Source organism: Rhinolophus sinicus, linkage group LG10, assembly GCF_036562045.2.
Source record: "Rhinolophus sinicus isolate RSC01 linkage group LG10, ASM3656204v1, whole genome shotgun sequence".
Taxonomy (NCBI): Eukaryota; Metazoa; Chordata; class Mammalia; order Chiroptera; family Rhinolophidae; genus Rhinolophus; species Rhinolophus sinicus.
This window is the reverse complement of record NC_133759.1, coordinates 6784672-6797481: the sequence shown is the minus strand read 5'-3', so window position 1 is coordinate 6797481 and position 12810 is coordinate 6784672. Positions and strand designations below refer to the sequence as shown.

Sequence of the window (12810 nt, the reverse complement as noted above, 5' to 3'; positions counted from 1 at the left end):
TCTATGCTCAAGCTGACTTCCTGCAGACGCGCGCACACACACACCCATGGAAGGTGGGCAGGGAGACTGGAAGGTGGAAAGGTATAAAACATGATAGATGGAACAGTGGACATACAACTTGAAGAGTAACAAGTCACAGTGCCTTGCGCCATAACACCCCTCCCGCCCGTCCACCCTACCCCACGTCCTCCAGTCTTTGAAAGGAGGCTGGTGGCTGCCAGGGCCGTAGAGAGGCACCCAGTCCTCAGAGTTGTGGAGTCCATGGGCATTGCACACTGTGCCATTGACAACACACACAGTTGGGCTCAGTTTCCCCAAACATTACTATGTGAAGGAATCACTGAGTATGGCAGCAACGGCTGGAGCTGTATGACAGGGGACAGGTTCACACGGAGGATCCGCTGAGCTCGCTGTCGCACCTCATCATCCGAGGACCACCTGTCCACTTTGATGGCCCGGAAATTCAGCAGCTTTGCTGTTCCAGGCCCTAGCCAAGCCTTAGGGGTTCGGGGCCCAAGCCGTGTTCTCTTCTGGGGAGGAAGATCCTTTGCCTCCTCAGTCCTTTTCCTTTTCTGTCCCCCAGTTCCAGGGGAGCTTTTCTGGCCCCTCCTTGCAGTCCGGCCCTGAACAGACCCTTTCGGCCTGCCCCGGCCCCTGTGCTGGGTCCGAGCCTCCTTGGCCTTGGCCCGCACTGCCCTGGCTTTGGCCCGCACTGCCTTGGCCTTGGCCCTGGCCTGCATTGCCTTGGCTTTGGCCTTGATCTGCTCTGCCTTGGCCTTGGCTCTGGCCCGTGCGGCCTTGGCTTTTGCCCGGGCCTTGGCAGCTTTGGCCTGTGTTTGAGCCACCTTGGCCTGGGCTGCGTTGGTGCCCAAAGCAGAGACACCTTTTATCCGCGGGCCACTGAGAGACCTAGTGGCTTTGTAGGTCTTGCTCTGAGGCCCAGTACTTTGTCGGCCTCTGGGTCCAGCCCTGGGGCCTCTGCGAATCAGACACTTAGGGCCCTTGCTTGTGGCTTTTCTGGGAGCTTTGAACTGAGGACCCCCTGGGCCCTTCCTTGGACCTTTCCGCAGCTTCAGGGGAGAGTCCGCAAGTGAGAGCTGCAGTGACTGTGTCTTGTGCTTGGCATCCAAGCAGGGCATGGAAGTCTTGAGTGGAACCAGGGCCTCAAGGACAACAGAGAGCCTCATGGCAGGGTAGACACCTGGATACAGGTGGGCGGGGAAGCCCACTGCCGCACCCCGGGCACGGCTGGCACTTGACTGCTTCAAGGAGCTCAGTAGCAGGTTGGTGGTGGTATGCTTGGCGAGGGCTGGTGTGGACGTTTTGGCCAGCCTGCCAGACAGTGCCACGGGGAGCAGTGTGGTCCGACCTGTAGGCAGCCGCATGGCAGTTCGGGGAGCACTGGCTGGAGGAGATGTGGTGGATGGGGTGGGGGCACGAGCTTGCAGCTTCGTCTGGCTTGGGGGACTGGCTGTGCATGAACTATAGCCGTAGACATCACCACTGCGCAGGATGGTAGGCTGGAAGCCATCATCCCGCAGGCCCTGCAGGAAGGCCACAAGCTGGGCCTCTGTGGCACTGAGATCCTGGCTCATGGGGTTAAAGACAAGCAGCGCCTCCTCCAGGGCCTTCTTCCCTGCCGTGGAGATCCGTGACCAAGAGTGTACAGCTTTCTCCTCCACATGGTGCACCACCACGCTCATGGCATTAGGCACTGCAGATCTGCCTGGGTATCTGCAAACCAGCACTCGGCACCTCCAAGGCAAGAGGAAAAGAGTCAGTAAGAATGGCATGAAGATAGGGAGTAGGTAGATGGGTCAATCAGGGCTTGCACTCTCCATGATAACATCCACTGACGCAGAGGGGCCAGGCCACAGCAAGCCATTCCTTGAAGCAAAATGCTGTTCTCCTGACCTACCATGGTGGCGGGGTGGGGGATGGGGAGAGAGGACCCATGTGGGTCAGAGGCAGGGCCTTCAGGATACATTCCACAAGCTTATCAGAGCCATCCAACCTTCTGCTGGGTCCCTGGAAAGATTTGGGGTTGGCCAGCCCATTTTAATTCAATTCTTTATCTTCTAAGGCCAGAAATCTAGTATTAGAATCAACCCTGTGAACACAGGTGAATGACTGTCCTCAAGGAGCACTGTACAGAAAGCAAGTCAGAGACATCGTTAAGCTCTTGGGAGTACACAATGGCCAGCTCCGCTTGCCAATGAATCAGGAAAAGATTCCTGGGAGAGGCAACACCTAGCTGGGACATGAGTGAATGGGAAAGGACCAGATGGAAATAAAAAAGGGGAACAGCTTATGAAATGACTCCAAAGTGAGAAAGAGTAAGGCACCCTTGGTGTAACCAGAGTCTGTGGTCAGGGATGGGAGAATCTAGCTGGAAAAACAGGTGAAAGCAGGGCAACACAAGCCTTTAATACTCCTTGAATGCTAGCCAAAGGGTCCAGACTTACACCCAATGTCCACACCCCTTCTCTATTCTTCCAGCTGCTCCTGTTCAGGTGCCCAGGGCTGAATCTCCCTGCTCACCAGAAGTTCTGCTTTCAGAGTTCCCAGACAGGCCACTTGGAGGTCCAATTCCTAGCACTGGAGTCATGGAGACCAACCAGACTCTCCTTCAACAGAAACTAAAGATGAGGAGCAGCAGGTACTAATGACACAGCTCTAGGCAACTAGGCAACCTGGGTGCAACGCAGCCAGACCAAGAGCCCAAAGTCTAACCCAGGGATCCAAAGGCTCCAAGCAGGACGGTTAATAAGGTGGACAGCAGAGATGTGATCTGTCTGAACTAGGGCTTGAAGCGCTGCAGACCTCGGTACAACCTAGATGGAGCTGTCTAGGAACACCCAAGTTGGCCCAGGCTTCTCTGAAGAAGCTGTAGGCTGTCAATCATGACTAATACCTAAAGCCCAACCCAGTACTGAGGGCCCCCTGAGGGAGCTCCCCATCTGCAAGGGAGCATTAAAAGATCAGCTGGGATCAGGCAAGTCCCTGGGGCCAGAAAGCGTGTCTGTGCAGCTTCTTCCTACCGCCCTAATGGAGCAGAAAAAGTTTTTACAATCCCCTGGAGGACGTGCCCTGGGGCTCTTTGTTTGGAAACATTCTCGGATCCTCAGGTGTCTCGGGCACTTCCCCTCTCCAGAGGCCATTCCCCAAATACAATCCTTACATGTGGCTTTAGTTCTTTTATTTTTCAAAGGGGTGTAGTTCCCAGGGCTGTGAACTGTAGGACAGGGAGGGGTTCAGATACCAGGCAAAGATATTAGGGGTGAACTGGGTGCTCTTCCTCCCAGGATGGTTTGGACTCTTGGGAGGGGTCTTCTGGACTTTCCAAGAAGCTCCGGAAAAAAAGACTGCAGCCCGGCCCCCGAATTCCCTTCATACGTGCCCTAGGGGGCGGAAAGGGAAGTTGATGAAAGATGGGGGACCGGAGAGGCCTCCTCCAAGCGGACGCCGGGAGGAGGGAGATCAGAGCCCTCGGTATAGGAGTCCGCGTCCCTGGGGCCCGAGCCGCGAGTAGAAGCTGGGGTCTCAGAAGCAACAAGATACTCTGGGCGGCGGGGCGAGCCCGACGGGTCGTGCAGCCCCAGGGTGCGGTCGCTGGGCACGGGGTGGGGGTGGGGGTGGGGTGGGGGTCTCGGCTGGGCCGGCCGCCCGGCCCATCTGCCCTGACGCCTCGCGGACAGCCCCTCCACGGCGCGGCTAGGCCCACGGCCCCAACCTACCGGCGCCGCCGCGGGGACCCAGGACGCGCCTCTGCGCCGCCTCCGCTGCTCCAACATGGCCGCCCGCTGCGCACCGGAAGTGCGCTGCGCTTCCGCTTCCGGGACCTGGCACGCCCTCGTGACCTTTGACCCCGAGACCCCGTTTCCCCCAAAGTCTGGGGGCGGGACAGGTGGGTACCAAGGAGGGCTTCCTGGAGGAGGTAGCCGCGGGGACCGTTCTAAGTCCCTCCGGGCCTGTGCTGGACTCTGATGAGTAGAGGTGCTCTCAGACACACTCCCAGGCAGGACTCCATTGGAGCCTAGCGGGGACTGGATTAGGGGCCCGACTGGCACCCTCTCTGAGGGATCTGGTAGTGCAGCAACATCTGGGAGGGACTGGCAGCAAGATCCAAGCCACCCTCCACCCTCTAGGCCTCCGGCATCCACTGACAAGGCCTGCCTCTGTTCCAGGCGTCTGACCAGAGGGTAAAAGAGGAGTGCCTGCTACCTGGGAGTGTAGCAGGGAGCCTCTTTGTTTAGCAGCAGGGGTACCTCCTCTAAGGGCAGTAGGCCCTCCTCTCTTCCTGTGAATGGAGCCCCCCAGAAGTGTCATGGAAGGCTGGTGTGCACACATGTGCTACACAAGCCCAAAGCTGGGCATGTCCAATCTGAGTGTCCCAGCGTACCAGTGTGGGCCTGAGGGAACTTGCACAGGAACCTGTGCATGGGTGTGGTGGGAGGACCCTGGCCAGCTTAAGCCCCTTCAAGGACAGGAAGCCCTCCCTCCAGTCTTTACTCTGCCCAGAATCTCTGTCCTTTTGCCTAGGAGACTGAGACCTCAGTCTTTCCACCTATACCCTGGGGCCAGCATAGGGCTGGTGGTTACAGTGTCCACTGCCCAAGAAGCACCACGTGAAAGGACACAGGTCAACATTAACCCTAGGAGTCTGAGAGGTTAGAAAGGTCTCCACTGCTCTGACCAAAGGACTCTCTTGGTCAAGGCCCCCAAATCCAGGTTGGGAGGCAGCATGAGAGCCCTGGTTTCATGGATGAGATGGTGGGGTCATTTGCACTTGAGTCAGAGCCTGAGCTAGGAGGCAGAAAAACTGCCACAACTCTGTGACTCTTGACACAATGGTGCCAAATTTGGTAGCTAGGGGCAGGTGGAAGCCTATGGACAGTCACAAGAGGGTAGCTGGATGCTTCACTTGGGACCTGGTTAATAGACCTCCTCCCTCCCCATCTCACTCCAGGGTCTTCAGCTTGCTCTACATTTCCCTGCCTATATAGAGGCATCTGGGCACCCCTAAAGAGAAACACCCACCCTACCCTAGGTCTCCCCTGGTGCCCCTGAGCTTCCCAGGGCCTCAGCATGATGGTGGGGTCCTCAGTGCCTTGAAGTATAGCCAAAGTGTTTAACAGGAAATGTAAACTCTCCTGTCCCTCTGGGGTCAGTGCTTCTAGCCCTTCATCCTGGCAGAGAGAAGGGAAGCGTGGGGGTCCCAAGGGCCAGAGTCTTAGGGGGTGCAACCAGGAAGTCCCACCTTAGCACTCCCACTCCCTGTCTCTGTTTCATCCATGGTTGAGGATTAGCTCTTCACTCTCAGGACCAATCCAGCCTCATCTTCTGCCCCAGTTGTCTTCCACAGCTTCTGCAAAGCCAGCAGTGTTGGCCTCCTGTGTATAGGTGGGGTCAGGGCTGTGTAAACAGAAGCCACTTTCATGAAGAGGCAGAGCCCAGCCTTCAAGGATTTCATGGACCTAGGTGTGTTCTAGAAAGGGGACCCCTCTCTGGTGATGTCCAGCCCAGAGGTCAGTGTAAAGTGGAGGACTGGGAAGGGAAGCTCCATCCCCAGGTTGTGTCCCTTTCAGACATTAGGGGTGGTGATAGAGGTTAAGAGGTAAGGGTCATGAACTACCTATTTTCCTGAGTGGAGGCTGATCCTCCTGCCTTTTAGTGTCCGGCATGGCCCAGATGGAACTCTCTGGAAACATTCACCAGAGCAGTCTCCTTGACCTAGACTTTGATGGATGCTGACCCTATAGGCATAACTGGGATCAGATGGGATGAGTTTGGGAGAGACCACAGGGTCCTCCTAAGACCCAGCCCTTGCTCTCCACTTGGTATCTTTTATAGCCCTGCAGGATGGACCCTAGACCCATATCCACCTGAGCAGAGAGATCTGGTGGAGATCTAGATGTGAGTGAGGCCAGTGGCCTGGGAGGGACCACCCCAGGAGGGTGTCTGTGTGCCAAGGAGAAAAGCCAGGGCCAGATCTTGAGGAGCCACGTCCTGGGAAGGGAGAGGAAGCAGGGCCTATAAGAGAGAGAGGCAGGACAGCAGCAAGAGGAAGCCAAAGTCACAAGGGGTGAAACTTTGAAGATGCCAGCAACATTTCAGTTGAGACGAAGACCACAGGGAACTCCTAGTTTTAGCTATATGGTGTGCCATGGTGATTTTGGCAAGAAGAATTTTGGGGAGCAGTGGCAGCAGACATTAGCTGGCAAATATCAAGGCAGTGGAAACTGTGAAAGCAGATGGCTTCACGAGTTTGATTGGAGGGGAAAGGAGACTGGAGGGACTTGGGGTGCTGGGAAGTATCTAAGGATAAGATGCTTTTAAGTGCTTAATTGCTGGAAAGGAGAAGGAAAGGGGCCTTGGAAAGGGAATAGTGGAAAACGTGAGAAGGTCTGCAAGGCAGTGTGAACACCCCGAGGACGAAGGTACCAGTGCCCTAAGTGAGGAGTAAGTCTGGGGCAGAGTGAAGTGGAAGGATGGAAACCCTCTAGCCATGATCTATAACTGGCCTTGGCACCACCATTTCTATGTAGGCCCTCCAACTCCAACTGCCAGCCCCTAAAAGGGGCTGAAGACTCTTTCTGGTCACAGTCAAGGCTCTGCCCACACTCTGGGCAGGCCAGAGGTCAGGTGAGCTAGGCCCCCAATTAATGCCCCCAAGCAGGTCTCAACCCAGGACTGATGGAGATCTGAGGATGGGACCTCAGCAACCTTTGCTCTGGGAGAGAACAATATTATGAGGCCCATGTTCTACACTGGCTCCCAGAGTCCCCAGCAGGATTTGGTCCCAGCTGCCCACAGTGGTAACCTGCTTGGTGACACCCCCTTGGTTGGTTGCTTCCCTTGTCTCCTTGCCACTCCTCTGCTGGTGCTTCCTGGCTTCATCTCCCACATTAACCAGATGCACTGGCATCTTTATCTCCAGGTGTTCTTCTAGGAAAAGTGAGACAGACATTGTTCATGAAACAGGGGCAAGAGAGTAGCAAGCACAACCCCAGCACCTCTTCTCTTAGGTGACCACTGACCTGCATGAATGAGCCGCTAGCTCGCAGACTTAGCCAGGACTCTGAGTGTTCAGAAGATGGGCCAGGGTCTGGGTCTGAGGTGGGTAGTCCTCTGTCACACCAACTTGCTCTGGCCTGACCCCAGAGTTGGCGAGAGGCAAGCCCAGGACCTGAAGATGGACAGTCCTCACAAAGTGACTTGAGCCCCAGAATAGCCCAGGCTTCAAGCCTTACAGAACGTGAGGCCAGAGTGCCCTGCCTGGCCTTGGACTCTTCGAGCTCATCCCCTGCTTAGAGCTACCCTACTCCCAGGAGGCCCCCCACTCAGGCCTGTGGAAGGGCCTGTCAAGTACTGACGCTGGCACTGTCTGCTCCTCCAGCGTCTGCTAGCTTCAATGTACCCCATAGACCTATATTCCGTGCCCTGCTCTGTGCCTGGGGAAGAGCGACCCAGAGGCTGCTCCCACCAGAGAGGCCCAGGCCACGCCCCAAGTAGCCTCCCGGGGCCCCGCCACGAAGCCTGTCTAGGCTCACCAGAGCTCAGTCTTAGTGGGCGGGCGCTGGTCCCTCAAGCCTCCAGGTTCTGCTGGTCGGAACCCCCGCCGATGCTCCCAGGCTGGGTCCCGCTCAGAACGGCCCCCCACCATATACGTATGTGCTGCTCACTGCTGCCTCATTTCTCCCCCAGCCCCAGTTCGGACCCTCAATTCTGGGAAGGCCGGGTGTCCACATGTCCGTTTGTCTGTTTGCCCGTTTGCGTGTGACTATGGGTCGGCGCGCCCTGCTCCAGCCACGGCAGGTGCAGGGTTAAGGCGGGGGGTGGGGGTGAGGTTTTCCCGAGTCGGGAGGGGGGACGAGGGGCGGACCCCGTGCAGCCCCGCCCAGCGCAAGAGCCGAGCCAGAGCCCCGCGGGAGCCCGGCCTCAGCCCCAGCCAGAGCCCACACCAGCGGAGCCAGAACAGCGGACCCCGCGCCGCCGGAGCCCCTGCCGGTGAGTCCCGCGGGAGCTGCGCTCAGGGGAAGTTTGGGGCGTGGGGTGTAGAACCCTAAGCGCACTCGTCCGGACCCGCCCCCCTGCCGTCCCGAGAGCTGGAAGTTTGGTGCCGGGAGGCCCTCGCTCCAGGGGTCCCAGGAGTGTGGCTCCCTCCGGAAAGGCTAGGCTGGGGAACTTGGGGATTTGCTGTGAGGGGACCCAGAAGTCTCTAGCTGCCCATTCCTGCTGGAACCCCCCTGGACTGTGAGACTCTGGGCTTATGGGATCCCCAAATCCTCCTCCTCCCCCAATCTGGACACCAAAGAGGCTGGCCTTTGGGGAACTGACGTGGGCAACCCCCTGAGGGTAGACCTCAAGTGGGAAGGTGGGACCCTGGCGTCCAGCTTTCCCCCTCCCAGTCCCGAATGCCCTGATACTGGCTTTTTGGTGGTGAGAATGGATGAACTCTATGGCTCCCAAAGGGATTTAAGGAGACCCTGGAGTCTGATCCCAGCAGCGGGTGGGAGACCCTGATGGCTGCCCAGGGCACACAGGAAGCCAGTTAGGGGGAACGTACAGTAGGACTCCGTTCTTGCAGAGCACCAAGGTGAGGATTGTTGAGGGGAAAGCAAGGGGGCTAGGATGGAGAGTCCTATCCTAATTACCTTATCTCCCACCTAGACCTAGATATGACCAGGGCGCTCTTAGGTGAGGGAAGGGCGTGGGAGGAGAATCCCACATGCCCTAGAGGAAGGGGGCAAGTTGCCTCGGTATCTGGGAGTCTGCCCTCCTTCTCCCTCCAGGAAGGCCTCCACAGAGGTTTGCTAACCAGCTGGGGTGGGTCCTCCTGCCTTTCCTACCAGTGATTTGGGGCCAGCCCTGCCCTTAGCTACAGGCTGCTCATTTATACCCTGAGGGCTGGCCAGTGGCCCGACCCTTTATTTCCCCTCTCTCTTCCAGGTCCCTGGACTGGTCAGATGCCCCCTGTAGCCCTGGTAGAGTCAAGATGAGGCTTTCATCAGTGAGGCCTGCAGCCTGAGCAGATAGCATGAACTGCTATTGGAGGTGAACACCATGGCTACAGGAGGTAGCCGGGCCTTTGCTTGGCAGGTGTTCCCACCCATGCCCACCTGCCGGGTTTATGGCACCGTGGCATACCAGGATGAGCACTTGCTAGTGTTGGGGGGCTGTGGCCGGGCTGGAATGCCCTTGGACACTGCCGAGACACTGGACATGGCCTCACATACATGGCTGGCACTGGCGCCCCTGCCCACTGCCCGGGCTGGCGCGGCTGCCGTGGTGTTGGACAAGCAAGTGTTAGTGGTGGGTGGTGTGGATGAGGGCCAGAGTCCAGTAGCTGCTGTGGAGGCCTTCCTGCCTGAGGAGGGCCGCTGGGAGCGTCGGGCCACCCTCCCGCAGGCAGCCATGGGAATTGCGACTGTGGAGAGAGGTGAGTGGCATCCCAAGAAAGGTCCCTCAGGTGCCCCAACACCCACATTCTTTTCTGATTTCATCCCTTACCCGCAGAGATTGGATAACAGCTGCAAATTCTGCCTGGGTGCCTTGGACGTGGCTTTGCCTCCTGTACCCGCCCCTACTTACCTCCCAGTTAGGCTAGCAGCAGCCTTAACTGCCTTTTCTAGCTTTCTAGCTGTGGGAGGACAGGTAGCGTTCCGGTTGGCCCCCAGCATGATGCCAGGCCCCAACCCCTTCCCTGCCCCATCTACTTCTCTAAGAGACAGGAGGGGTGGTCCAATGACTCCCATGATTATAAATAGTCTGGGGGAGGGGGAAGGGAGCAGGACCTTGGCTCAGAACCAGGCAAGTGCTTAGATTGTCCCCCTACACAGACACACACACACACACACACACACACACACATACACACACCAGGGAGCCTGAGATGGACAAAGGCCAACCTGGCTTGGGGACAGTTGCCATGGAAACCCCCAGCTGACTGGCCTATCTCCCCAAGGTCCTCAGACATGCCCCCAGTTGACCCTGAGGGCATAACAGGGCAAGAACCTACTCTAGTGAAAAGGCAGGGTGCAGAGGTGCTGGCAGAGCTCCTGGGCAGAAGGCTTATGGCCAGCACCCCCATCCTGTAGGCCCAAGCCCTTTTACCAGCTACCCCCTCACTGATCCCCAGAGCCCCTCCCTAGTCTGAGCTCCATGCTGAGCAGATCCCCATATGCCCTCCACTACTGCCTTAAACCATTTTCTACCCTCCTTCCCCCAGGGGTGCTCCCACCTTGTGGCCTCCAGGTCTGACCAGGTCTGGTTCTGCTTGGATGCCAGACTTGGTTGCCATAGCGTCTCCAGGGAGACGGAGACAGATTATAATTAGATCTGCTGCCTCTTGCTCTTCACTTGGAGGGGCCCTGGCCAAAGCAGGAATCCTAGCTCTCCTAGCCCTCACTCCTGGCAGGTCCCCAGCCACCCCTAGGCCTGACCAGGGCAGCTGTCAGTGTGGGGTACTCTGGCCAGGCCATGGTACAGTCTGAACTATTCTTTTCTATGCAGATGGAATGGTGTATGCTCTTGGGGGAATGGGCCCAGACACGGCACCCCAGGCCCAGGTTCGGGTATATGAGCCCCGCCGGGACTGCTGGCTTTCGCTACCCTCCATGCCTACACCCTGCTATGGGGCGTCCACCTTCCTGCACGGGAACAAGATTTATGTCCTGGGTAAGGGCCTGGGGGATGTGGGAAAGGGGCTTGAAGTCCAGAAGCACCTATCCCTGTAGTTAGCTGGGATTAGGCTTAGTGCAGGATGGAGGGACGAGAGAAGCTTTGTTGGGGTGAGCCAGGCTTGCTTGTAGGCTCCGACCTGTGGTGGCACTGCTGCAGTTGGAAAACCAAACCCCAGTGCCTGAGGATCTGAGGGGTGGGCCATCCCTTCTTTGGTGTGCACACAGCTGGGTATAGGTGGCTGGGGTGGGCAGTGGTGAAGGCTCAGCAAACTGGTAGAGGAGAAGCCTGCCAGGCCCCCAGGGCTCCCTCCCAGGTGCCCCAATTCCATTGGCAGGGGGCCGCCAGGGCAAGCTTCCAGTGACTGCTTTTGAGGCCTTTGATCTGGAGGCCCGTACCTGGACCCGGCACCCAAGCCTGCCTAGCCGCCGGGCCTTTGCTGGCTGCGCCATGGCCGAAGGCAGCGTCTTTAGTCTGGGTGGCCTACAGCAGCCTGGGCCCCACAATTTCTACTCTCGCCCACACTTTGTCAACACTGTGGAGATGTTCGACCTGGAGCATGGTGAGCAGTGACTGGCCTGGGCTGTCTTCCCTCTCTCCATGGGATGGAGGGGCACAGTGTGGGGGGGCCAGATCTGACCTCCCCTCTCTTGCAGGGTCCTGGACCAAGCTGCCCCGTGGCCTGCGTATGAGGGATAAGAGGGCTGACTTTGTGGTTGGCTCCCTTGGGGGTCACATCGTGGCCATCGGGGGCCTTGGTGAGTCTCTGGGGCTAGACATGGAGGGCAGCTCAAGACAGGAAGGAGTGGCCCCCAGCCTGAGCACCACCTCCTGCCCTTCTCTAGGCTCTCCAGTGTTCAGGGCTTTGTGAGCTTCCCTTTCCCAACTTGTGAAGCAGGCAGGGGGTATGGTCTGCATGGCCCAGCCCTTGGGATATCCTCAGTGCCTGACTCAGGACTTTGTGCCAGCAGGGGCCTAGGAGACAGAAACAGAACAAATGACCATGGAATGAATGGACAAATAGGAATAAATGAACGAACGAATGGATGAATGAATGAATGAATGGTAAATGGGGGCAATGAGCAGTAAGGTACTGATAGCCCATCCTGGGGTGATGCCTGCTGGGCCATACTCTGGGCTCAGGGAGCAATAGAGCTGGAGCCCTGTAGCCTGTACCCTTTACAACCTCTGTCTCCTTCTTGCAGGAAACCAGCCGTGCCCTCTGGGCTCTGTGGAGGGCTTCAGCCTTGCACGGAGGCGCTGGGAGGCACTGCCTGTCATGCCCACAGCACGTTGCTCCTGTTCTAGTCTGCAGGCTGGGCCTCGGCTGTTTGTGATTGGGGGTGTGGCCCAGGGTCCCAGCCAAGCTGTGGAGGCTCTGTGTCTGCGTGATGGAGTCTGAATGCCTGATGGGACCTTGTCCACTGGAGCAGCTCAGTGCCAGACGCAGATGTCTGTCGCTCCTTCTGCTGCTAGGGAAGCGCACTGTGCTCTGTGGGATGAGGGAGGCACAGGCATGGGAATTTGAGACATTGCCTCGGGGAATGGTGGGGGGGGTGTTTCGTCTTTAGCGTAGGACATACGTCTGCATACACCACCTTTACACCCATTCATTCATGGACCATGCCTAGCTCCACCCTTGCTCTGGAACCTATTGGGCCCTGTGTCCTATAGGGAAGTGGGGGGAAGGGAGAGCTGGCCTCATGCCCTGCAGGGTCAGTGGCTACCTGGAGTTGACCAGGCCCACCCCAATGACTGTTCCTGAAAAATCCTAGCTGCCAGTCTGCCTTGAAGACCCTGTGGGCACCAGAATTCAGAGAGTGCCGGGGACACAGAGGGAATGGAAGAGTGGATGTGGGAACCTCCAGAGGGCCAGAATAATGTTGGCTTTGGACCCTTTACACTTCTGGCTATGTCACCTTAGGCCAGTCATTTCACCTCTCTGTGCCTCAGCATCCTCATCTGTAAATGGGGATCTCTGAAACCTTCCTGCCCTACCTACCTCACAGGGCTGTTGTGAGGATCCAGGGAGTTTAGATATGGAAGTAAAAGTGCTGCTAAAATCTGGTGTATGACCCCTGGTGTAAACTCCTATGTTACCCCTGCAGCCCCTGGCCCTCCTTTGGG

General features: G+C 57.6%; 2 protein-coding genes and 1 long non-coding RNA gene across 3 annotated transcripts; 1 reads left to right on the top strand and 2 right to left on the bottom strand.

Annotated features, from left to right (window-relative positions):
• Positions 1–74: 74 nt before the first annotated feature.
• CCDC71 (coiled-coil domain containing 71) lies at positions 75–3884 on the bottom strand. Its single transcript, XM_019723875.2, has 2 exons — positions 3738–3884; positions 75–1755 (listed from the first exon to the last, which is right to left on the bottom strand). Exon 2 carries the CDS (start codon positions 1701–1703, stop codon positions 306–308), a length of 1398 nt encoding a protein of 465 aa, XP_019579434.1. The 5' UTR covers positions 1704–1755; positions 3738–3884; the 3' UTR covers positions 75–305.
• Positions 3885–6505: 2621 nt separating this feature from the next.
• Positions 6506–7796, bottom strand: LOC141567150 (uncharacterized). The gene is made up of 3 exons (XR_012489568.1): positions 7554–7796; positions 7041–7189; positions 6506–6948 (listed from the first exon to the last, which is right to left on the bottom strand). It is a non-coding gene; the product is annotated as an uncharacterized LOC141567150 (long non-coding RNA).
• Positions 7797–7882: 86 nt separating this feature from the next.
• KLHDC8B (kelch domain containing 8B) lies at positions 7883–12751 on the top strand. The gene is made up of 6 exons (XM_019723872.2): positions 7883–8010; positions 8953–9442; positions 10516–10680; positions 11021–11245; positions 11340–11441; positions 11889–12751. Exons 2-6 carry the CDS (start codon positions 9067–9069, stop codon positions 12083–12085), a joined length of 1065 nt encoding a protein of 354 aa, XP_019579431.1. The 5' UTR covers positions 7883–8010; positions 8953–9066; the 3' UTR covers positions 12086–12751.
• The last annotated feature ends 59 nt before the right edge of the window (positions 12752–12810 follow it).